General features: G+C 26.9%; 2 protein-coding genes across 2 annotated transcripts; both read left to right on the forward strand.

The window, feature by feature from the left end:
• Positions 1 to 7,488: 7,488 nt before the first annotated feature.
• Positions 7,489 to 8,099, forward strand: LOC124943519 (protein RADIALIS-like 2). Its single transcript, XM_047484018.1, has 2 exons — positions 7,489 to 7,789; positions 7,906 to 8,099. Exons 1-2 carry the CDS (start codon positions 7,489 to 7,491, stop codon positions 8,097 to 8,099), a joined length of 495 nt encoding a protein of 164 aa, XP_047339974.1.
• Positions 8,100 to 13,967: 5,868 nt separating this feature from the next.
• On the forward strand, positions 13,968 to 14,578 carry LOC124943520 (protein RADIALIS-like 1). The gene is made up of 2 exons (XM_047484019.1): positions 13,968 to 14,268; positions 14,385 to 14,578. Exons 1-2 carry the CDS (start codon positions 13,968 to 13,970, stop codon positions 14,576 to 14,578), a joined length of 495 nt encoding a protein of 164 aa, XP_047339975.1.
• The last annotated feature ends 10,571 nt before the right edge of the window (positions 14,579 to 25,149 follow it).

Below are 25,149 nucleotides of genomic sequence, written 5' to 3' on the forward strand. Positions count from 1 at the left end.
AAAAATAAGGAATAATATTTTCAATTAGTTATTATTTTGGAAGAAAATAATTACACACCTAATTTGTTTTTACTAACACACAAACTACTAAACAGATAAAATTAGAACAAAAATGAGAATAACATAACATAAATAACAACAAAAAGAAACAAACAAACAAATGGAATTTTTTTCTTTATAAATTTCATATAACATATTCTATTAAGATGTTCTTCGATAAAGTTATTCTACCACTCCAATGACTCTACCGATCCTATTGATGATTTTGAATCCTATGATGTGGCGGATTTTTATTTCACTGATAATGAATATTGGTGATGATGATTTTGATTCCTTTGATGATGTTGACCTTGATTTTGCTGGTAATGAATATTTATTTTTTTGGATACCCGAGAGTGAGCCGAGAGTGAGCTATGTAACATGTTGTTCTTTTGAATGATTGGATATTTGTGTGTATGAATTATGAATTAGTATATTTTGTTGAAAATATCAAACTAATGGGAAATGATATATATTGTAATTTGATTTCATTTCCCATTCTTTGATCTTTTTTACGAGAAGTTACAAGGTCATATTTTATAAACATAAATATTCAATCATTCAAAAGAACATCATCAACATCGCATAACTCACCCTGGGAGTATCCAACAATAAAATCTTCTTTACCAGCGAAATCAAGATTACAATCATCAAAGGAATCAAAATCATCATCTCCAATCTTAATTATCAGTGAAAAAAAATCAGCAACATCATAGGATTCAAAATCATCACCAGGATTGGTAGAGTCATATTGGGGTGGTAGAATGCCTTTATGGAATAACATCTAATTAGAATATGTTATATGAATTTTATTAAAGAAGCCCTATGAGGTAGATAATCTCCTTAATGGAGTGTTAAATACATTTCTTATGGGAGAAGATTTTGGAATTAATCAATAAATATTTATAAATGAACGACGGAATGTAATTCAAATTGAATGTAAACAAAATAAATAAAATCCAGTGATTTCCATATTCTTCTTACACAAAAATAAACAATTACTTTGTATTAACACATTCTTACCCTACAATATTCTTAATACATTTATTTAAATGAATTCCAGAATATTTTTCAATAATAAATTTATTTAACACATTCTTACAAGATTGTCTACAACTTCGGTCTAAAATTATTTGCATTTTAAGAATAATATTTTTAATTAGTTATTATTTTGCAAGAAAAAAATTACACACTAGTATCTTAATTTTCTTTTCTAAAACACGAACTACTAAACAAGTAAAATCAGAACAAACATTAAAATAATATACATAACAACAAAAGAAACAAACAAATGAAGAAAAAAGAAAACAATTCCAACTCTTTTTTCGCTTCATCATGGATGATTGGAGGTGAATAATGAGTATTAGATTATTCAGTTGTATCAAAAAAATCTATCAAGTAGAGAACCCAAACCCCAAAGGTTTAACGTGTCGTAGGGTTGTTTCGATCGATTTATATATATAGTCTCATCCAAGAGACATATTCTCTTCACTGTTAGTAAAATAAGCGAAAATGGTGGCCCAACTGATAAACCCTACACAATATTCCTAGAGGAGACAAAAACTTCGGATGGGTCGGAGGAGGAAAAGTGTTCACTAGGGCCTAGCTGGGGTCAAGCCTACTAAAACAATATTCTTTATCTTTTAATAAAATAAGGTGAAATTAGTGCGTAATTCCCTAATGTTTTCAATCTAATTTATTATCGATGAAATATTTACTTAGTTTTTTCATTTTTTTTCTTTAAGCTCACAATAAGTATTTTTCAAACGCACACTAATTTTAAATCTCGGATTTTTCCTATTCACACAAAACTAAATGACCTTACTCTTTGCATTCTCTTGTTTGGATTCCACAACTTCTTATAATGAAGTCTTTTGAAAATAAAGAGAAATAAACAAATAAACAATTATTGATACAATGAGCTATGACGAGGTCAATTGAAGAAGCTACACTAATATATACTACTTAAAGTTTTATATTAATAATACAATTATAAATACAATTTTTATTATTTATAGCCAAAAAATATGTTAAGATCGATTTGGCTGTTGGAATTATTGAGTTATAGAGTCTACACTTATAATAAACTCTACATTGTTAGTTAAAGTTTATTGGGTTTTCTTTTTAGTTTTGGGCTTGACCAAAGTTATTTAGGTTTATTACCTGAATATTTACGCTATAAATATGTGGTTATTAAGTGTTTACATTGGAGAAGACATAATTCTAGAGAGATAAAGTGTGAGGAAAAAAAACTCTGTATTCCTTCTTCTTTTTCATAGTAAAATCTGGTGGTGGCTAAAGTGGACGTAACTCATTTTGAGTGAACCACTATAAATCTAGAAGATGAATGTTTGTGTTTTGATTGCAAGCATCCCAACGAGGTTTGATGTTTAGTAAAGAGGGTGATCGAGAAAAAAAGGGATGTTGGCCAGTCTCCCAAACGAGAAATCTACAATAGGCGCGCAGGGATAAAAGGGAATTAAATGGGTGTCAACTGTCAAGGGATTTGAACCCCAGACCCCAATACATGTTAGACTTGTCCCACTTTGCTTCCCGAATTAGGCCTGACCCTCGTTCATCTGCAGATGGCTCCTGAACCAGCTCTAGAACTCCCGAAGTGACTATCAATCCTTAAACTAGCTAGGCCCAACCCTAATTCTTTAAAGCCTATTTGTCTTATAATTATTTATTTTAATCCATTTTATATTAAAATGCCTTAAACGATTTTCTAAAACTCTAAAAAAAAATAGAAAATAGATTATAATATTTTCATCAACTTTTTGAGCTTAAAACTTTTCACCGCTCCAAAAAATAGAAAAATATTCTTGGATGATTCTTATATTTTTCCTGACTTTTGTGTGAATTTACTTCGAATTTGAGATACTGTCTGATTTGACACTTTATTCTCTTTCATAAAACTCGTATGGATTGTGGGTTTTATTATTTTTTAGATACATATGTTTAACATGGGTACAATAGACACATGTTTAGGGACATAATGAGCATGACCCTTAGACGGAGACTGAAATTAGGTTTAGTAAATTGCATATTTAGAATTTAATTTAAAATTGTATTGTGATTTGTCGTGTTTTAAAAAAATCAATAATTTCGGAGTAGAGAACGCTCTTTGGATGAGCGTGTGGGCCATAGCGCCGAGTTCCTTTTTCACACGTAACTACCGAACCTAATTGAAGTTTTTTTTCTAGTTTCTTAAAGAGTAAATAGGTAGCGAATCTTTTTAGTCAAAATCTTTTTAGGAATAAATTCGAACCCATGAAGCATGTCATTTCGGTTTCTCATCTCATTCGGGATTCAAGAGAAATGTAAGGAATTAAACTATAATATGTCTTGAGTCGATAACTCTAGATGGACATTTTTGAAATACGTACATACTCGTGTATTGATTTGTATCTATTTTACACTCACATTAAGATCTAAATTATTATGAGTGCAGACCTAGTGACTATCCATTAACAATATAACATAAATTATATGGTTTTAAATAAACTATTAAGATTTTGAAAAGAAGTTTGATACACTTCATTTATAACACTTTATTCTATATATGAACATGCTAAAATTCATTTTTTTAAGTACAAAACAAAAGTTAATCCCATATCGTATAACAGTCGTATGGAAAAATGTGATATATAAAAATTCAAAATAAACTATTATAATTCAAATATAATCATTATTTTTTAGAAAAAGGGAGTTGTAGATGTTTTAATACATTAACAATAAAATTATCAATAAAATTACCCTTGTCAAAAATTGAGTTAGGATTCACCTCAATTGTTTTTTCAAGTAGCGATGTTGAATTAACATAGATGAATAAATGATAAATAGCTCTTGAATTAGTTCAACATAATTCATAATCTTGTTATTCTTCATTTGTGCATTTAAAATTTATTGTTTGTAAGTTTGCGTGACAAATTGAAATGCTTACTTCCTATCAAAATTATTTTGTAAGGTTCCTTTAGGTTTTAATCATTTATAATATTTTGAAAGAACAAAAAAAACATTTTAAAGTATAATTTTGTTTCAAAATCAAATTAATCACATTTATCATCATCATACTTATAGTAGTTAAATTATCGATATTTTGAATTTATCAAAAATACTGGATTGCAACATACCAAAAATATCAATATTTTGATATATCAAAAAAATCGGTACGGTATAGTACTAATAACGAAATTATTAGTATGAGTTTTCAAAATTTTTTATATACCAAAATAATATTTATAAGTAATTACTATTGAAATTATAGTATGGTAGAATATACAATGTCAGCACTTTAAGTATTATCATTTTGTATTATTGAATTAAATTTATAATTTTACGTATTTTTATATATAAGCTTTTGACCCAATTCGTATATTGACCAACATATTATTAATACTCGTTTACAATTGTATGTGATACAAAACAAAATGAGTATTTAAGTTCCATCTCTAATAATGCACTAATTATAATATATTGTTGTTAACCTGAACTAATAATTAATAAAACATAACTTTTGTGTTCAAAAAAATTATATCCTTTAACATTAAAAAAACAAATACTTACAAAAATAAATTAATAAAAAGTATTAAAATTATATAAACGCGATGTCGCAACATCATAAAACTTTTGTTTCTATTTAATAAGTTACAAGTTCAAGACTTATATATATTAATTTTATTTTTAAATTTAATAGTTTCAAATTTTATAGAAGGGTTCAACCCGCAAATTAACAACCCGGTCGTTTACTATTACAAAATGAACTGTGCATTGTTATACGAAGATTCGATAATATTTAATTTAAAACAAACTTTTTTATGTGATTAATATTATTTGACACAATTGAACTGAATTTTAAATCATGTTTAGATTCTAAAACACTTCTCATAAAAAAAAATATTATCTTGGCTTATTTTTATTAGACATAATTTCTTCATTTTTATTTTAAAAGTTTAACATGACTAGCTATTTTAAATTTTCACAGTGAGATCACTCAACTTATGATATTTTATATATATATATATATATATATATATATATATATTCTAATATGTATTATTTTTATAGAAATATAATTCAAAAACAGAGTCTTTTTGACATATTTAAGTTGTCATTATTTCTTAATTTGAATTTGAACTAATTTCTTGTTTTAGTAGTTTATTCAAAATATTTATTTTATTAGCAAGAAAAACAAATAACATTATTAACCTTGAAATTAGAAGGAGAGTTCATAAATCTAAATAAAATTAGTAACTAATATTATTCAAGTTTTGTTTATTATAGGAATATTATATTACCCCCAAAATAATAACTTTCACTTTAATTTATAGTGTTTGAAGTAAAATTGGAATGTGTGACCTTTGGTTTCTAAGATATCAGCCACTCACATTAAAGGAATTTTTTCTTTAAATAAATTGAACTTAAAAAAAACATTAAACAATACACATTTCAAAAAGTTCAAAATATTACACTTTTAGAAGGCTTTAAACCAAGCATGCAAAAGACTAAAAACCAAATAAATTAAAATATTAAAAGCAATTTTTAATATTTAAAGAATTCCAAATATCAAAAGAATTTGTAACGGTAATTCAATATTGACTTCGACTTTAGAAAGTAAGTAATGATAATCTTATTATAAATGATGAGTAAGAGAAAGAAGAGGAAGTGTAATAAATTAATAAGAAAGGTTTTTGTCGCTTCTTTTTTGAATAAGAGGAAGCGACAAAAATGAATAAAATAGCAATGTTTTGAAGTTTTGTAATAGTCCAAACGATGTTGTCAAACCATACACTACTTTATTTCTTTATACCCAATTTAACCTATATAAAAATACACTATGCTAGATTGTGGTGTTTATAGGTTTGTCAATATCTTTTAATCACACTATAGTTTTTTTTTTCTATTTGATAATATCACATGTTAAGTTCATTGTCTCGACATTTGGGTTTTGATCTTTTAACGTTTAAGATAATTTTGTATTTTATTTATATATAGTTTGATTTAAAACTTTACCAATAATTTAATTTCCATTTCAATTAATAATATATAAAGGATACAAAATAATTCCATTTATATATATTTTTAGTATGTTAATATCTTATTTATTTAAAACTTATTATAATTTAAAAGATAATATTAAAATTTTATGCATAATTTAAATAATTATAATGATATGAACACTTGTACTAATATCAATTCAAAAAAGTTTTATTACATTATATAATAATGAGTACATATTTAATTACATAATATTACTAAGACTAAGATATCTATAATTATAAAATGCTATACATGTGCTATTTTGACAAATATTTGTGTTCATTGTTTAAAATCAAGATTAAGAGATTGATTTTTTTTTTACCAAGTTTATTCCGGATGTGATTAGCTTATTCTTTATTATTAAGAGAGTTTTAAAGTTAAAATTAAATATTAAATATTCAGTTTATAAAATAAAATTTATTGTCACTTAAACTATCACGATATGACATGATAAATTAGTATACTAATGAAAATTTTAATTGAGCACATTTATAATAATAATAATAATAAATTCAAACATAACTATATATAATATTATATTTGTATAAAATCTAATTTTACATTTAATAAGATTAAATTCCTTATTAAAACTAAAAAATAATACATTAATATCATTTGAACTCACAAATTTTTTATATTATAATTGTATAAAAATCAAATCTCAAAATTCAATAAGATTAAATTTCTTATACAAACATTAAAAATAATACATTAATATAATTTGAACTCACATATTGGTTTTGTTACATTAGAAACAAATATTAATCCATATTAAATTACCTCCACTTTAATTTAAAACGTTTTGAATGATAATCGAACTCGTCATATTTGATCTCTATAAAACCAATCATTCTACTTAAACTACCTTATTATATTTTATATTTTTACCAATATATTATTTATCATTCATCTTTAGTCTCTTAATATATTAAATATTTGTGTTAATGTTAAAATATTAGTATTCATATGTTATTTTTATAATAAAATATTATATTTAAATTTTTATTTATTTATAATGGTATAAATATTAGTTTTATTAGACTACTTATTGTAAATGATTTAACTTAACTAAATTTAATATAAAAAATAATATGTGAGTATTCATTGAAATTGATAATTATGTGAGGATTGAGATAATCTAAATAAAGTCAGTAAAAGAAATTAGTACACCAACTCAGCCCATTTTTTGATTCCAATAATCTCAATTCAATCCGTATTTTATAAAAATTCTTAAAATCTATCACTTATTGGTGGTTGTTATTATGGAACTAGAGGCCTCCTAGAAAACACCGCCATAAAAATAAACTAAGTTCTTCTCATTCTTTAAATATCATAACAATCACTATCACCATCTCACATTGCTATCTTATAAATAAACTAAGTTCTGAATACATAAGTGAGAAGAAGATGAGTGCTGAACATCATAACCATGGTCGTTTCACATCCTCTTGGAACAAAGAAGAGAACAAAGCTTTTGAGCAAGCACTTGCAAAATACTCTGAGGATCGTGGTGATAGTGCTGGTAGATGGGCGAATATTGCAGCCAAAATTCCAGGAAAGTCAATGATAGAGATTAAGCGTCATTACGATATCTTAATCGATGATGTTAGGCGCATAGAAACTGGCTTCATCCCTCTACCAAACTATGAATTAAGAATCGATGAAGAAGAAGGCAATGAATCAAGGCCCAAACATGATCTTAGAAGGAGTACCCCTTGGACTGAGAATGAACATAAGTAAATTATTTTATATTATAGCATAACTTGATTGATTTTTTTCCGGAATTTGTTGGATTGATTTTTGTGTGTAGATTATTTCTGTTAGGTTTGCAAATGTATGGAAAAGGTGATTGGCGGAGCATAGCTCGTAAGTCTGTTGTGACGAGGACTGCAGCTCAAGTCGCAAGCCACGCGCAGAAGTACTTTGATCGTCAAAATGAAATTCTTGCAGATTCGGTTGGCATGCCCATCGAACTTCCTCCCTTCCCACCTCAAATATGGGATGCACCCTCTCAATGAAAATAATCAAATTAACAATAGAAACAATTTGGTTGGTGGAATTTGTATTAGAATAATAAAGATTGTTACATTGGTTTATTTGCATCTTCTTGTACTTGTTAGCTTTGTATCAATAAATCAAATAATGATTTTCAACTTTCCAGAAGATGTTTTTGGTATTCCTTTTTTTTTATAATTGAATAGTGCAAAACTAAAAACTTTAAAAAATAATTAATATTGATATCATTAATAATTTAATTTATTATTTTCTTAAGAAAAGAAAGATGAATATTTTATTGTATAAACAAATATCAATTGGAGCCCCCCATTATATATAGGGTTGGTGTGCCACCCATGAACTTTGAAAATCAACCCCTTCTATAATACATCATTTCTTGAAGATCTACTTAGAATTAAAAAGTTTAATTCCTTATGCCCAAGACCAAGAATAAAATTATAATTGAAGATGGTGTAAAGAATGCAATCGATAAACATCAATAGAGGATTACAGTAAAATTACAATATAAAACATAAGAATTTTATTGATTTATTTTGTATTGTTCAAAGAATTCTCCTGCATCCACTTTGCAAGGACATGGTATCTTATAAATTCAACAAATTGTACTTAATTCCTTAATAATTTAAATTTCAATATGAACTCAAAAATATATATTATTCTTGATTAGATTCTAGTTTAGATCAAAGTATTACAACAAAAAAATCATGCTTTATTTTGAAGTTTCATATATCATCAGAAAAATTTAGGGTAGAACAACCTGGATTATTAAACTAGTTAAATAAATATGTGGACAACAAAAAGGAGAGGTGGATTGTTCTATTACAATCAAAGAGGCCAGACTTCTTCTTTTCCTCTTAATATGATATTGTTCTTTCTAAATTTTTCATATTAAAAACTATGTTTTTTGTGAAGTAAATTTTGAGAAGGATAAAATATTTTTAAATAAAAAATTTAGATAAATAGTTTTATGAGATTATCTTATAATAAATTAAAATCGAGGTACAAATAACACTGATAATATTTTTTTCATATAAAAATTATAAACAAACAAGTCATAGATTAATATATCTTGCCATTTGTAAAGTTTATTATTTGAATTTTCATATTAAATAAAGTTAAAATCACTTTAATATTTTATTTTAACAATTTTAAAAGTAATTATAATTTTAATTCTAACAAAAAGAAAATATAATTAATTAAAAAAAGTGAATAATTGTTCCTCTCTATCCTTATCTCCTTATCTGCAACCATTAATGTGAAAAATAATTCTCAACTATCACTTTAAAGAAAAAATATATCAATTCAAAAAATAATTTACCAGACTCACACTTTTAATTTTGTTCACAATCCATTTGTCAATTAAAAATAAATATTAGTAATGAAGTCATGGATACATAATTCTACTCACACTTCTTTTTTTCTTTGTGTTTGGATTGAAATTAAACTCAAATCAAATCATAATTAAATATTATGAGAAGTTTATTTAGGATTAATTTGAATAATTTTGATACAAAAACCAAATATGTCATTTGTTTCTTCAAACAAATTAGACTTCAAAGAGCTTTAAACCATACACTTTCTAAGAAATTCCAAATGAGAAACGCTTCAACAGGTTTCCAACCAAACATATCTATGAGACTAAAAACTAAATTAATTTCAAAACAATTTAGACCAAGAAAATTGTAAAACGACTTAAAATCTCCTGAATTGTTACATGATCCAAAATTTCACGAAATGTAATCAGTAATAAAAATAGTATTTTTAACGACAAATATTAACCACGGCGAACATTCGCCATGGTTAATAATATTTACTAGCGTCGGCAATCAATTCGCCGTGGTTAATAATATTTAGACACTAATAAATATTAATTATTATTAATCATGGCTTTTATTGTATTCATCGTGGTTAATGTTTTGGCTTTCCCGCCACACTCCCGCCAGTATTATTAGTCACGGTTTTAGGATGAACGTCATGGCCAAAAGTCATGTTTTCCCTCGCTTTTCCTGCCTTATTTACAGAAAATTAATAACCACAACATTATCATAAGCCGTGGTTAATAAATAATTTATTAATCACGGGCTTTATGATAACACCGTCCTTATTAATCAATAATTTGAAATTTGCTAGTGGACAATTAATAAGGACGGCATTATCATAAAGTCGTGGTTAATAAATTTATTAACTAGGGTATGACAACGATTATTAAGGACGAAATCGTGTACGAACGATTCTTCGTACCTATCGACAAACATGATTTTGGGTACCTAACTACAATTATAGTTTTTTAGCGGAATCGTATACAAACGATCTATCACACCTATCAACATATATGATTTGGATACCTAACTACAATTAGGGTTTAAAATGGAATTATGTACGAACGATCTTATGTACCCAATGACATATAGGGTTTAAATACCTAACTACAATTAAGGTTTTATCGGAATCCTATACAAACGATCTATCACACCTATCAACAAATATGGTTTAGATACATAACTACAATTAGGGTTTAACATGAATCATGTACGAATAATGTCGTTTTCATTTATTTTTCCCGAGATATATATGATAGAATAAGTATATTATGCTCTTGTAGTAGCAATCAATACTAGAGTCTAAACGAGCACAAATAGTGATTTCAATACTCAACCAACACATGAACATTTGTTTTTCTATTTTTTTTGAGATTTTTGGAGTTTATTCCGGTTCTCTTTTTGGAATTTTCATTTTTTTTGTTTTTTATCTTTCCAAAGCATAATTTTCAAACCTCTTCTCCTTTAACAAAAGTAATGATGACGTGTCCTTTCTCAATTTGGGACTATAGACCTAGTTTTTATGGAGTTTATTCATGTTCTTTTTCTTCAAAACCTTCAATCGAGGTTTACTCTCACGATATTCGCCTACAAACGAAAAAGAGCTTATGACTGATATCTCTTGATTCAGGTTTATTGTGAAATCATCGGTTTTGTTTCTAAGAATATCACTCTAAAGGAAGTGATACTTTTAGCTTTGCCCCTATTTGTTTCCTAAAATCCGAAACATCGGCTCTAGGATGAGATCAATGTTTTCTTCCTTTTTCAAAAGATTTTCCTTCTCTTGAGGAAGGGACTAGGGGTTTTATTAATGTAAGTGAGATCAGGCCCGCAAACATGCACGTTTCCTACGTATCTTTTCTCCTTTATTTTTTTATACTGAAAAGAATCAGGTCTTCGTAGTTCGGACATGAGTCTTTTTTCCATTTTGCAAGTTATACAAAACATGAGATTTGAATATGTTGAGATAAACTTGTTTTAATGTCGAACTTTAAACCGTTTTGAGATAATTGATAATATACAAAATATATTTTAATCACATTGAGATTGATTGGAGCAATGAATTCTTTTCCTTCTACGTTATATAGGCGGACTTCTCCTCCAAAGAGGATTTTATTAAGTAGGAAGGGTCCTTCCCGTTGGGATCGAAACTTGCCCTTGTGGTCTAGGAGTTCCTAGATCCTTTTGAGGAGTATATCACCTTCTTTGAGGTTTTAGTTTGACCTTCCTATTGAAGGTATCTGACATGCGTTTGTAGTAATAGGTTTGGTTTTATACAAAGCGTTTAACCTCTTATCCTCCATTAACGTTAGTTAGTCATATCGAGATTTGAGCTAGTCTTCATCTATGACATGACTCTGTAAGAGTATTTTTAGAGTTTGAATATTATATTACCCCCAAAATAATAACTTTCCCTTTAATTTATAGTGTTTGAAGTAAAATTGGAATCTGTGACCTTTGGTTTCTAAGATATCATCCACTTACATTAAAGGAATTTTTTCTTTAAATAAATTGAACTTAAAAAAACATTAAACAATACACATTTCAAAAAGTTCAAAATATTACACTTTTAAAAGGTTTTAAACCAAGCATGCAAAAAGCTAAAAACCAAATAAAATAAAAATATTAAAAGCAATTTTTAATATTTAAAGAATTCCAAATATCAAAAGAATTTGTAACGGTAATTCAATATTGACTTCGACTTTAGAAAGTAAGTAATGATAATCTTATAAATAATGAGTAAGAGAAATAAGAGGAAGTGTAAGAATATAATAAGAAAGGTTTTTGTCGCTTCTTCTTTGAGTAAGAGGAAGCGACAAAAATGAATAAAATAGCAATGTTTTGAAGTTTTGTAATAGTACTCCAAATGATGTTGTCAAACCATACACTACTTTATATATTTATACCCAATTTAACCCATATAAAAATACACTATGCAAGATTGTGGTGTTTATAGGTTTGTCAATATCTTTTAATCACACTATAGTTTTTTTTTTCTATTTGATAATATCACATGTTAAGTTCATTGTTTGGGTTTTGATCTTTTAACGTTTAAGATAATTTTGTATTTTATTTATATATAGTTTGATTTAAAACTTTACCAATAATTTAATTTCCATTTCAATTAATAATATATAAAGGATACAAACTAATTCCATTTATATATATTTTTAGTATGTTAATATCTTATTTATTTAAAACTTATTAAAATTTAAAAGATAATATTAAAATTTTATGCATAATTTAAATAATTATAATGATATGAACACTTGTACTAATATCAATTCAAAAAAGTTTTATTACATTATATAATAATGAGTACATATTTAATTACATAATATTACTAAGACTAAGATATCTATAATTATAAAATGCTATACATGTGCTATTTTGACAAATATTTGTGTTCATTGTTTAAAATCAAGATTAAGAGATTGATTTTTTTTTTACCAAGTTTATTCCGGATGTGATTAGCTTATTCTTTATTATTAAGAGAGTTTTAAAGTTAAAATTAAATATTAAATATTTAGTTTATAAAATAAAATTTATTGTCATTTAAACTATCACGATATGACATGATAAATTAGTATACTAATGAAAATTTTAATTGAGCACATTTATAATAATAATAATAATAATAATAATAATAATAAATTCAAACATAACTATATATAATATTATATTTGTATAAAAATCTAATTTTACATTTAATAAGATTAAATTCCTTATTAAAACTCAAAAATAATACATTAATATCATTTGAACTCACAAATTTTTTATATTATAATTGTATAAAAATAAATTCTCAAAATTCAATAAGATTAAATTTCTTATACAAACATTAAAAATAATACATTAATATAATTTGAACTCACATATTGGTTTTGTTAACTTAGAAACTAATATTAATCCATATTAAATTACCTCCACTTTAATTTAAAACGTTTTGAATGATAATCGAACTCGTCATATTTGATCTCTATAAAATCAATCATTCTACTTAAACTACCTTATTATATTTTATATTTTTATCAATATATTATTTATCATTCATCTTTAGTCTCTTAATATATTAAATATTTGTGTTAATGTTAAAATATTAGTATTCATATGTTATTTTTATAATAAAATATTATATTTAAATTTTTATTTATTTATAATGGTATAAATATTAGTTTTATTAGACTACTTATTGTAAATGATTTAACTTAACTAAATTTAATATAAAAAATAATATGTGAGTATTCATTGAAATTGATAATTATGTGAGGATTGAGATAATCTAAATAAAGTCAGTAAAAGAAATTAGTACACCAACTCAGCCAATTTCTTGATTCCAATAATCTCAATTCAATCCGTATTTTATAAAAATTCTTAAAATTTATCACCTTTTGGTGGTTGTTATTATGGAACTAGAGGCCTCCTAGAAAACACCGCCTTAAAAATAAACTAAGTTCTTCTCATTCTTTAAATATCATAACAATCACTATCACCATCTCACATTGCTATCTTATAAATAAACTAAGTTCTGAATACATAAGTGAGAAGAAGATGAGTGCTGAACATCATAACCATGGTCGTTTCACATCCTCTTGGAACAAAGAAGAGAACAAAGCTTTTGAGCAAGCACTTGCAAAATACTCTGAGGATCGTGGTGATAGTGCTATTAGATGGGCGAATATTGCAGCCAAAATTCCAGGAAAGTCAATGATAGAGATTAAGCGTCATTACGATATCTTAATCGATGATGTTAGGCGCATAGAAACTGGCTTCATCCCTCTACCAAACTATGAATTAAGCATCGATGAAGAAGAAGGCAATGAATCAAGGCCCAAACATGATCGTAGAAGGAGTACCCCTTGGACTGAGAATGAACATAAGTAAATTATTTTATTTTATAGCATAACTTGATTGATTTTTTTCCGGAATTTGTTGGATTGATTTTTGTGTGTAGATTATTTCTGTTAGGTTTGCAAATGTATGGAAAAGGTGATTGGCGGAGCATAGCTCGTAAGTCTGTTGTGACGAGGACTGCAGCTCAAGTCGCAAGCCACGCGCAGAAGTACTTTGCTCGTCAAAATGAAATTCTTGCAGATTCGGTTGGCATGCCCATCGAACTTCCTCCCTTCACACCTCAAATATGGGATGCACCCTCTCAATGAAAATAATCAAATTAACAATAGAAACAATTTGGTTGGTGGAATTTGTATTAGAATAATAAAGATTGTTACATTGGTTTATTTGCATCTTCTTGTACTTGTTAGCTTTGTATCAATAAATCAAATAATGATTTTCAACTTTCCAGAAGATGTTTTTGGTATTCTTTTTTTTTTTATAATTGAATAGTGCAAAACTAAAAACTTTAAAAAGTAATTAATATTGATATCATTAATAATTTAATTTATTATTTTCTTAAGAAAAGAAAGATGAATATTTTATTGTATAAAAAAATATCAATTGGAGCCCCCCATTATATATAGGGTTGGTGTGCCACCCATGAACTTTGAAAATCAACCCCTTCTATAATACATCATTTCTTGAAGATCTACTTAGAATTAAAAAGTTTAATTCCTTATGCCCAAGACCAAGAATAAAATTATAATTGAAGATGGTGTAAAGAATGCAATCGATAAACATCAATAGAGGATTACAGTAAAATTACAATATTAAACATAAGAATTTTATTGATTTATTTTGTATTGTTCAAAGAATTCTCCTGCATCCACTTTGCAAGGACATGGTATCTTATAAATTCAACAAATTGTACTTAATTCCTTAATAATTTAAATTTCAATATGAACTCAAAAATATATATTATTCTTGATTAGATTCTAGTTTAGATCAAAGTATTACAACAAAAAAAATCATGCTTTATTTTGAAGTTTCATATATCATCAGAAAAATTTAGGGTAGAACAACCTGGATTATTAAACTAGTTAAATAAATATGTGGACAACAAAAAGGAGAGGTGGATTGTTCTATTACAATCAAAGAGGCCAGACTTCTTCTTTTCCTCTTAATATGATATGATATTGTTCTTTCTAAATTTTTCATATTAAAAATTATGTTATTTGTGAAGTAAATTTTGAGAAGGATAAAATAATTTTAAATACAAAATTTAGATAAATAGTGTTATGAGATTATCTTATAATAAATTAAAATCGAGGTACAAATAACACTGATAATATTTTTTTCATATAAAAATTATAAACAAACAAGTCATAGATTAATATATCTTGCCATTTGTAAAGTTTATTATTTGAATTTTCATATTAAATAAAGTTAAAATCACTTTAATATTTTATTTTAACAATTTTAAAAGTAATTATAATTTTAATTCTAACAAAAAGAAAATATAATTAATTAAAAAAAGTGAATAATTGTTCCTCTCTATCCTTATCTCCTTATCTGCAACCATTAATGTGAAAAATAATTCTCAACTATCACTTTAAAGAAAAAATATATCAATTCAAAAAATAATTTACCAGACTCACACTTTTAATTTTGTTCACAATCCATTTGTCAATTAAAAATAAATATTAGTAATGAAGTCATGGATACATAATTCTACTCACACTTCTTTTTTTCTTTGTGTTTGGATTGAAATTAAACTCAAATCAAATCATAATTAAATATTATGAGAAGTTTATTTAGGATTAATTTGAATAATTTTGATACACAAACCAAATATGTCATTTGTTTCTTCAAACAAATTAGACTTCAAAGAGCTTTAAACCATACACTTTCTAAGAAATTCCAAATGAGAAACGCTTCAACAGGTTACCAACCAAACATATCTATGAGACTAAAAACTAAATTAATTTCAAAACAATTTAGACCAAGAAAATTGTAAAACGACTTAAAATCTCCTGAATTGTTACATGATCCAAAATTTCACGAAATCTAATCAGTAATAAAAATAGTATTTTTAACGACAAATATTAACCACGGCGAACATTCGCCATGGTTAATAATATTTACTAGCGTCGGCAATCAATTCGCCGTGGTTAATAATATTTAGACACTAATAAATATTAATTATTATTAATCACGACTTTTATTGTATTCATCGTGGTTAATGTTTTGGCTTTCCCGCCACACTCCCGCCAGTATTATTAGTCACGGTTTTAGGATGAACGTCATGGCCAAAAGTCATGTTTTCCCTCGCTTTTCCTGCCTTATTTACAGAAAATTAATAACCACAACATTATCATAAGCCGTGGTTAATAAATAATTTATTAATCACGGGCTTTATGATAACACCGTCCTTATTAATCAATAATTTGAAATTTGCTAGTGGATAATTAATAAGGCTGGTATTATCATAAAGTCGTGGTTAATAAATTTATTAACTAGGGTATGACAACGATTATTAAGGACGAAATCGTGTACGAACGATTTCTCGTACCTATCGACAAACATGATTTTGGGTACCTAACTACAATTATAGTTTTTTAGCGGAATCATATACAAACGATCTATCACACCTATCAACATATATGATTTGGATACCTAACTACAATTAGGGTTTAAAACGGAATTATGTACGAACGATCTTATGTACCCAATGACATATAGGGTTTAAATACCTAACTACAATTAAGGTTTTTATCGGAATCCTATACAAACGATCTATCACACCTATCAACAAATATGGTTTAGATACATAACTACAATTAGGGTTTAACATGAATCATGTACGAATAATGTCGTTTTCATTTATTTTTCCCGAGATATATATGATAGAATAAGTATATTATGCTCTTGTAGTAGCAATCAATACTAGAGTCTAAACGAGCACAAATGGTGATTTCAATACTCAACCAACACATGAACATTTGTTTTTCTATTTTTTTTGAGATTTTTGGAGTTTATTCTGGTTCTCTTTTTAGAATTTTCATTTTTTTGTTTTTTATCACCTTCTTTGAGGTTTTAGTTTGACCTTCCTATTGAAGTTATTGACATGCGTTTGTAGTAATAGGTTTGGTTTTATACAAAGCGTTTAACCTCTTATACTCCATTAACGTTAGTTAGTCATATCGAGATTTGAGCTAGTCTTCATCTATGACATGACTTTGTAAGAGTATTTTTAGAGTTTGAATCTCTATTTCGATGAGTTGTACAACGTCCATGCCGTAAACCAAAGAGTAAGGAGTCTCATCCACTAAAGTTTGAGCGGTGGTACAATGTCCCATAAGGCATATGACAACTTCTCGTGTGAGTCCTTATATGTGCTAGTCATCTTTTTGATGATCCTAATCACATTTTTATTTGTCTCTTTCACCACACCATTTTTTTGGGGTTTATAAGATGATAATTTGTGATACTCGATTTTGAACTCGTTAAGAAGTTGCAATACTTTCCTTTGGAAGTGTCGACCATTGTCTGAAATCAGCGCGTGACGAACTTCATATCTAGCGATGATGCTAGTTTGGATGAACTTTGCCATTTTAGATGATTTCAAGACTTTTTAGGAGGCTGTTTCAACCCATGGTGAAGTAGTCTATAGCGACGAGTATAAACTCATGTTTATTTGATGCGTGGGGATATATTTTCACGATTACGTCGATGCCCCATATAGAAAAGGAACATGGAGATGTAATGTTGTAGAGGAGCGAGACCGGTGTATGTTTCAGGTTAGTATATATTTGGCATTGATGTCAACTCTTTACATAACTCACACATTCTTTTTTGAGTTTTGCCAATAATATCCTAGATTGTGTATTTTCTTGACAAAATCCATTTCATTCATGTGTGGGCCACATGTCCCTACATGTACGTCTTCCATGATTCTCTTAGATTCATTATTATTTATGTAGAGCATGTTAGCCTATTGGCAATCCAAGCATAGTTGGTGGAATATTGGCACCCCAACGCCCGTCGTTCCTTAACTCAGGAATGGGAAGGTTATTCTCCATACATAATGTACTACTAGAGAGTATCATACCAGGGTTTAGTAGCATTCTCAAAAGAAGTTGATGCTCTTGATTCAAAAGAAGGTCGTTTCTTTTTTCAAATTTTTATAGGTTTGACTTTAATTTTGTTAGGAATTTGATTAATGGTTGCCAAAATATCCAGAGCATCCGCGAAGCAGTTTTGTCTTCTTGGAGTGTGAACAAATGATTCTTGATCGAATTTATTCATGAGTTTGGTCAAGTGGGCGTGGTAGAGTTTCAGGTTTTTCCCTTTAACTTACCACGTGACACTAGCTTAGCATACGACCAAGTTAGAGTCACCAACGACTTCTAGCTTAGTTACCCCTATTTCATATACCAATTTGAGACCTGAGAGGCATGCCTCGTATTTGGCCTTGTTATTGGTGACGGGATATTCGAGTTTTATGGATATTGGGTTGTACGTCCTTTAAGGTCAACTAACAAAATCTCAATTCTATAACTCTACTTTCCGGAAGCTCCTTCAAATATTAGTTTCCATGTGTATAATCTTATACTCATAATTCCTTCGTCGGGAAATTCAAGTTTGTCTTTATTCAAGGAGGATAAAGTGCGAAAACTCTTTCCCGAGTATCACCAAACTACGATCTGAAACAAAACTCTAGTCAATACGTTTGTATACGTATGCAAACTTTTATTGATTTTTCAAAAATAAATTGGTGACTCTATTTCAAAATAAATAATATTTTAAAATAATTTTGTTTAATTATTTTAAACTAAAGGATTTTAAAACTCAAATTGTGATTTGATTATCATAAATTCTAGATTATTTAAAATTGAACCTCGAAATTAATTATTTTTAATTAATTTCAAATAGCGGTTAAGAATCAATGATATCTTTAAAAAATAATGTTTTATTCTAAAAGAGAATTTTTAATACGCAAACTGATGTTGAAGTTCTCGAACCTCGAGCTTTCTCCAAAAACGAATGCAAGAGATTTTTTCGGGAGTTACAAGGGTGTTTGTTCCCTTTTCAAATAAGTCTTATGTAAATCAATTAGATAAGTGTAAAACAATTTTTAAAAAGCCAAAAATTTGTGTTGAGCTAAACTTCAAATGTCCCCAACGGAGTCACCAAAGAAATTGTAACACCATGAAATCATTCGTCTCTTTATTTTTATTATTTTAAGAATTCTAAGTCTTTTTAATTCCTAAATATATTTTAGAAAATATTTTAAATGAGTCGGGAATTGACTTTTGAATGATAGACTCATTATATAATGTTTCCAAAATTAAGAAAATATTTAGTGAAATTAAATACTTTTTAGATATTTTATTTTGGTTCGGGGCTTAGTTACACTTAGGAAAGGCACTCGTGCTTACTCATTTGTACCCGTTACAACGACAATCTCTACTTAAAATTTTTGGCCAATTTTAAAACTATATTGTTTTACCCCTTTAATTTGTAGATGATTTAAATTATAATCATTAAAAATATTAAAAATTCAAATTTTAAATCATACCTGGAGATAAAATTTTGATTGATTTTTATACTTTTTGGATTTAGTAGCGGGTCAATTCTGTTCGCGGGATGGGTGTGCATTGACATAGGTCAACTGTTATATGGTGTCTAAGCGATTAGGGCAGTCGTCGACCAGAAGCAAGTCATTTGGTCGTTCATCAAACAACGTTTCTAGATGATAATCTCGACCGCAAATGAAATAAGATATGAACCAGAAATATTTTTTAGAAACCAACAACTAACTCAATTAACAGATCTAAATATTTACTAATCAAAACACATGTATTTAACTCAATTTTTTAAGTAGTGACCAAAGAGACACTTTCTAGCAACTACTTCAGTTTTTTTAAACAATAATATTTGAAATATTATTTGAAATGTAAACGAGATTGAGTTAAAAAGTCATTAAACAATAATAATTGAAATATTATTTGAAATGTAAACAACGAGATTGAGTTAAAAAGTCGCTAATGTAAGACGATCTTAACTTATATAAGACAACAAGGACATATCCACTGTTTTAAATTTTTTATTCAAAAATATAAAAGAAAAAAGATTTCACAAATCTACTCTACAATACAATAAATAAATCCACCTAAATTTTATATTACCAAATTTAAATAAATTAAAAATAATTATAGGCTATTTTTTTGAGAATTATAAATATAAATAAATAAATAAATAAATAAAACAAATAAGGCATAAGCCTTTTGACCTAAACCAAACAAGGCCCTAGGCCAGAATCTTTATCAGCTAGGTTTGTTTTGCTAAATCCTATTTTTGGTTACTCATCTCACGTTCTGACAACTCTTGAAAGACTAGTCTTCTCTCCCATTTTACGAGTTTCGAGAAGAAAGTAAGCTAATAAATTTTTAGCAAATCAAATCGGCAAAATAATGTTTTTCAAAACACTACTAACTAAATGAGTCGAGTTTACCATTTTGGTTCCTTGTCCCGTGTATTTCAAGCGATTCGAGAGGAAATTAAAACATGGAGTTATTTACTTATTCAAATAAATGAACTAATATAATTGATTTTGTAATTATAACTTATTTTAGTATTATTTTTAAGTTAATTATATATATATATAATAATATATAATTACTGTTTTGTTAAAGTAAACTTTCGATTTACGAATTTAAAAATGTACAATTAATGATTTTAAGTAAAATCTCTATTTTGATTGTCTCTTATGATTTTTAATTCAATTTATAATTTTTGAATCTATATATAGATAATGAATTTTTACACCTAAATTTATAACCCAAATATAAATTTTTGGTTTTTCCTGGAAGACTTAATAGAAGATGAATGTTTGTGTTTTGATTGCAAGCATCCCACCGAGGTTTGATGTTTAGTAAAGAGGGTGATCGAGAAAAAAAGGGATCGTTGGCTAGTCTCCCAAACGAGAAATCTACAATAGGCGCGCATGGATAAAAGGGAATTAAATGGGTGTCAAGGGATTTGAACCCAGACCCCAATAGACTTGTCCCACTTTGCTTCCCGAATTAGGCATGAGCCTCGTTCATCTGCAGATGGCCCCTGAACCAGCTGATCTCCGGAAGTGACTATCAATCTTTAAACTAGGCCCAACCCTAATTCTTTAAAGCCTATTTGCCTTATATTTATTTATTTTAATCCATTTTATATTAAAATGCCTTAAACGATTTTCTAAAACTCTAAAAATAAAATAAAAAATAGATTATAATATTTTCATCAACTTTTTGAGCTTAAAACTTTTCACCGCTCCATAAAATAAAAAAATATTCTTGGATGATTCTTATATTTTTCCTGACTTTTGTGTGAATTAACTTCGAATTTGAGATACTGTCTGAGTTGACACTTTATTCTATTTCATAAAACTTGTATGGATTGTCGGTTTTATTATTTTTTAGATACATATGTTTAACATGGGTACAATAGACACATGTTTAGGGACCTAATGAGCATGACCCTTAGACATAGACTGAAATTAGGTTTAGTAACTTGTATATTTAGAATTTAATTTAAAATTGTATTGTAATTTGTCGTGTTTTAAAAAAATCAATAATTTCAGAGTAGAGATCGCTCTTTGGATGAGCGTGTGGGCCATAGCGCCGAGTTCCTTTTTCACACGTAACTAAGCACCGAACCTAATTAAGGTTTTTTTTCTAGTTTCTTAAAGAGTAAATAGGTAGCGAATCTTTTTAGTCAAAACATATTTATGAATAAATTCGAACACATGAAGCATGTCATTTCGGTTTCTCATCCCATTCGGGATTCAAGAGAAATGTAAGGCATTAAACTAAAATATGTCTTGAGTCGATAACTCTAGATGGAGATTTTTGAAATACGTACATACTCGTGTATTGATTTGTATCTATTATGAGTGCAGACCTAGTGACTATCCATTAACAATATAACATAAATTATATGCTTTTAAATAAACTATTAAGATTTTGAAAAGAAGTTTGATACACTTCATTAATAACACTTTATTCTATATATGAACATGCTAAAATTTATTTTTTTAAGTACAAAACAAAAGTTAATCCCCTATAGTATAACAGTCGTATTGAAAAATGTGATATATAAAAATTCAAAATAAACTATTCTAATTCAAATATAATCATTATTTTTGAGAAAAAGGGAGTTCTAGATGTTTTAATACATTAACAATAGAATTATCAATAAAATTAGCCTTGTAAAAAATTGAGTTAGGATTCACCTCAATTGTTTTTTCAAGTAGCGATGTTGAATTAACATACGATGAATAAATGATAAATAGCTCTTGAATTAGTTCAACATAATTAGTAATCTTGTTATTCTTCATTTGTGCATTTAAAATTTATTGTTTGTAAGTTTGCGTGACAAATTGAAATGCTTACTTCCTATCAAAATTATTTTGTAAGGTTCCCTTTAGGTTTTAATCATTTATAATATTTTGCAAGAACAAAAAAAAACATTTTAAAGTATAATTTTGTTTCAAAATCAAATTAATCACATTTATCATCATCATACTTATAGTAGTTAAATTATCGATATTTTGAATTTATCAAAAATACTGGATTGCAACATACCAAAAATATCAATATTTTGATATATCAAAAAAATCGGTACGGTATAGTACTAATAACGAAATTATTAGTATGAGTTTTCAAATTTTTTTATATACCAAAATAATATTTATAAGTAATTACTATTGAAATTATAGTATGGTAGAATATACAATGTCAGCACTTTAAGTATTATCATTTTGTATTATTGAATTAAATTTATAATTTTACGTATTTTTATATATAAGTTTTTGACCCAATTCGTATATTGACCAACATATTATTAATATTAGTTTACAATTGTATGAGATACAAAACAAAATGGGTATTTAAGTTCCATCTCTAATAATTCATTAATTATAATATATTTTTGTTAACGTGAACTAATAATTAATAAAACATAACTTTTGTGTTCAAAAAAACTATATCCTCTAACATTAAAAAAACAAATACTTACAAAATAAATTAATAAAAAGTATTAAAATTATATAAACGCGATGTCGCACCATCATCGAACTTTTGTTTCTATTTAATAAGTTACAAGTTCAAGACTTATATATATTAATTTTATTTTTAAATTTAATCGTTTCAAATTTTATAGAAGGATCAACCCGCAAATTAACAACCCGGCCGTTTACTATCACAAAATAAACTGTGCATTGTGATACGAGGATTGGATAATATTTAATTTAAAACAAACTTTTTATGTGATTAATATTATTTGACACAATTGAACTGAATTTTAAATCATGTTTAGATTCTAAAAACACTTCTCATAAATTTTTTTATCTTGGCTTATTTTGATTAGACATAATTTCTTCATTTTTATTTTAAAAGTTTAATATGACTCGCTATTCTAAATTTTGATAGTGAGATCACTCAACTTTTGACATTTTAACTATATATATATTCTAATATGTGTTATTTTTATAGAAATATAATTTAAAAACAGAGTCTTTTTGACATATTTAAGTTGTCATTATTTCTTAATTTGAATTTGAACAAATTCTTGTTTTAGTAGTTTATTTAAAATATTTATTTTATTAGCAAGAAAAACAAACAACATTATTAACCTTGAAATTAGAAGGAGAATTCATAAATCTAAATAAAATTAGAAACTCATATTATTCATGTTTTGTTTATTATAGGAATATTATATCCCAAAAATAACAACTTTCACGTTAATTTATAGTGTTTGAAGTAAAATTGGAATCTGTGACCTTTGGTTTCTAAGACATCAGCCACACATTTTTTCCACCTTAAAGTTTCTGTAAAATGGGTCCGTAATTATCTCGACTCTTCTACCGGTCTGATTTAATGTCGTCATCTAATTTGTTACTAGAAAAACTATGAAAGAATGTAAACTTTTGCTTGTTTGCTTTTCTTTCTATCTTTTTTTAGAGATTCTTTTCAGGGAAAGGACATCGACGTTTTGGCCCATACGCCCGTCTAGTTGGACGGTGTCTATTATGAAGTTATTGACATAAGACATGACAATTTTATACTATTTATTTAAGATAACCTATCTTAGAAGTGCTTCAAAAAAATCTCATTTCTAGAATATAAGGATCCATACGCGATCTATTCATAATCATGCTCTTACATTTCAAGTGGCACATAAAAATAAAAAACTAAAAAATAAGGGTAAAAATATACATGTTTGCAACTGAGAAAAACGTGATTAGAATTTGAAATCACTCTAAAAATTAAAGTTAAAATTAGTGCACAAAAAACCAAACATAATTTAAGAATTATTTTAGAATCTTCATCAAATATTTTAAACTTATAGAACTCAAGATATACATACAAGAAGTTTGAAAAATAGAGAAATATCCCAACAATCCCTAAAATGAAAATAATTTCTAGACTTGTTAAAAATATATTTAAAATTCTTTAATATTTTTTTTCATAATTTTATAAAATCATTTGGTGTGTTTGGTAACCCTGAAATTGGCATTAAAATTGGAATTAGAATTGGAATTGGAATTGGAATTGGAGGGTCCAATTCCAATTCTTATGTTTGGTAGACACTTTAATATTAAGAATTGGAATTAGAATTCCAATGGAATTCAATATAGTGTAATTTTATAGTTCTAAATTCCAACATTTTTAGGTCGGAATTGCAATTCCAATATTTTTTTTACTTATTCAACACGTTTTTAATTCATTTAACAAATGTTTTATTTATTTAACATGTGACTTGCTTAATACGTTTTTAGTTTTAATAAGTATGTAACTCGTTTTAATTAATTTCACACGTTTTGACACGTTTAATATGTTTT

This window comes from Impatiens glandulifera, chromosome 6 (assembly GCF_907164915.1).
Source record: "Impatiens glandulifera chromosome 6, dImpGla2.1, whole genome shotgun sequence".
Lineage (NCBI taxonomy): Eukaryota > Viridiplantae > Streptophyta > Magnoliopsida > Ericales > Balsaminaceae > Impatiens > Impatiens glandulifera.

What these genes read in the sequence shown, in the direction of transcription:
- LOC124943520 (XM_047484019.1), top strand. Translation starts at nt 13,968, where the DNA reads ATGAGTGCTGAACATCATAACCATGGTCGTTTCACATCCTCTTGGAAC. An exon ending in CAAACATGATCGTAGAAGGA is followed by an intron (nt 14,269 to 14,384) that starts GTACCCCTTGGA and finishes TATTTCTGTTAG; the next exon opens with GTTTGCAAATGTATGGAAAA.
- LOC124943519 (XM_047484018.1), top strand. Translation starts at nt 7,489, where the DNA reads ATGAGTGCTGAACATCATAACCATGGTCGTTTCACATCCTCTTGGAAC. An exon ending in CAAACATGATCTTAGAAGGA is followed by an intron (nt 7,790 to 7,905) that starts GTACCCCTTGGA and finishes TATTTCTGTTAG; the next exon opens with GTTTGCAAATGTATGGAAAA.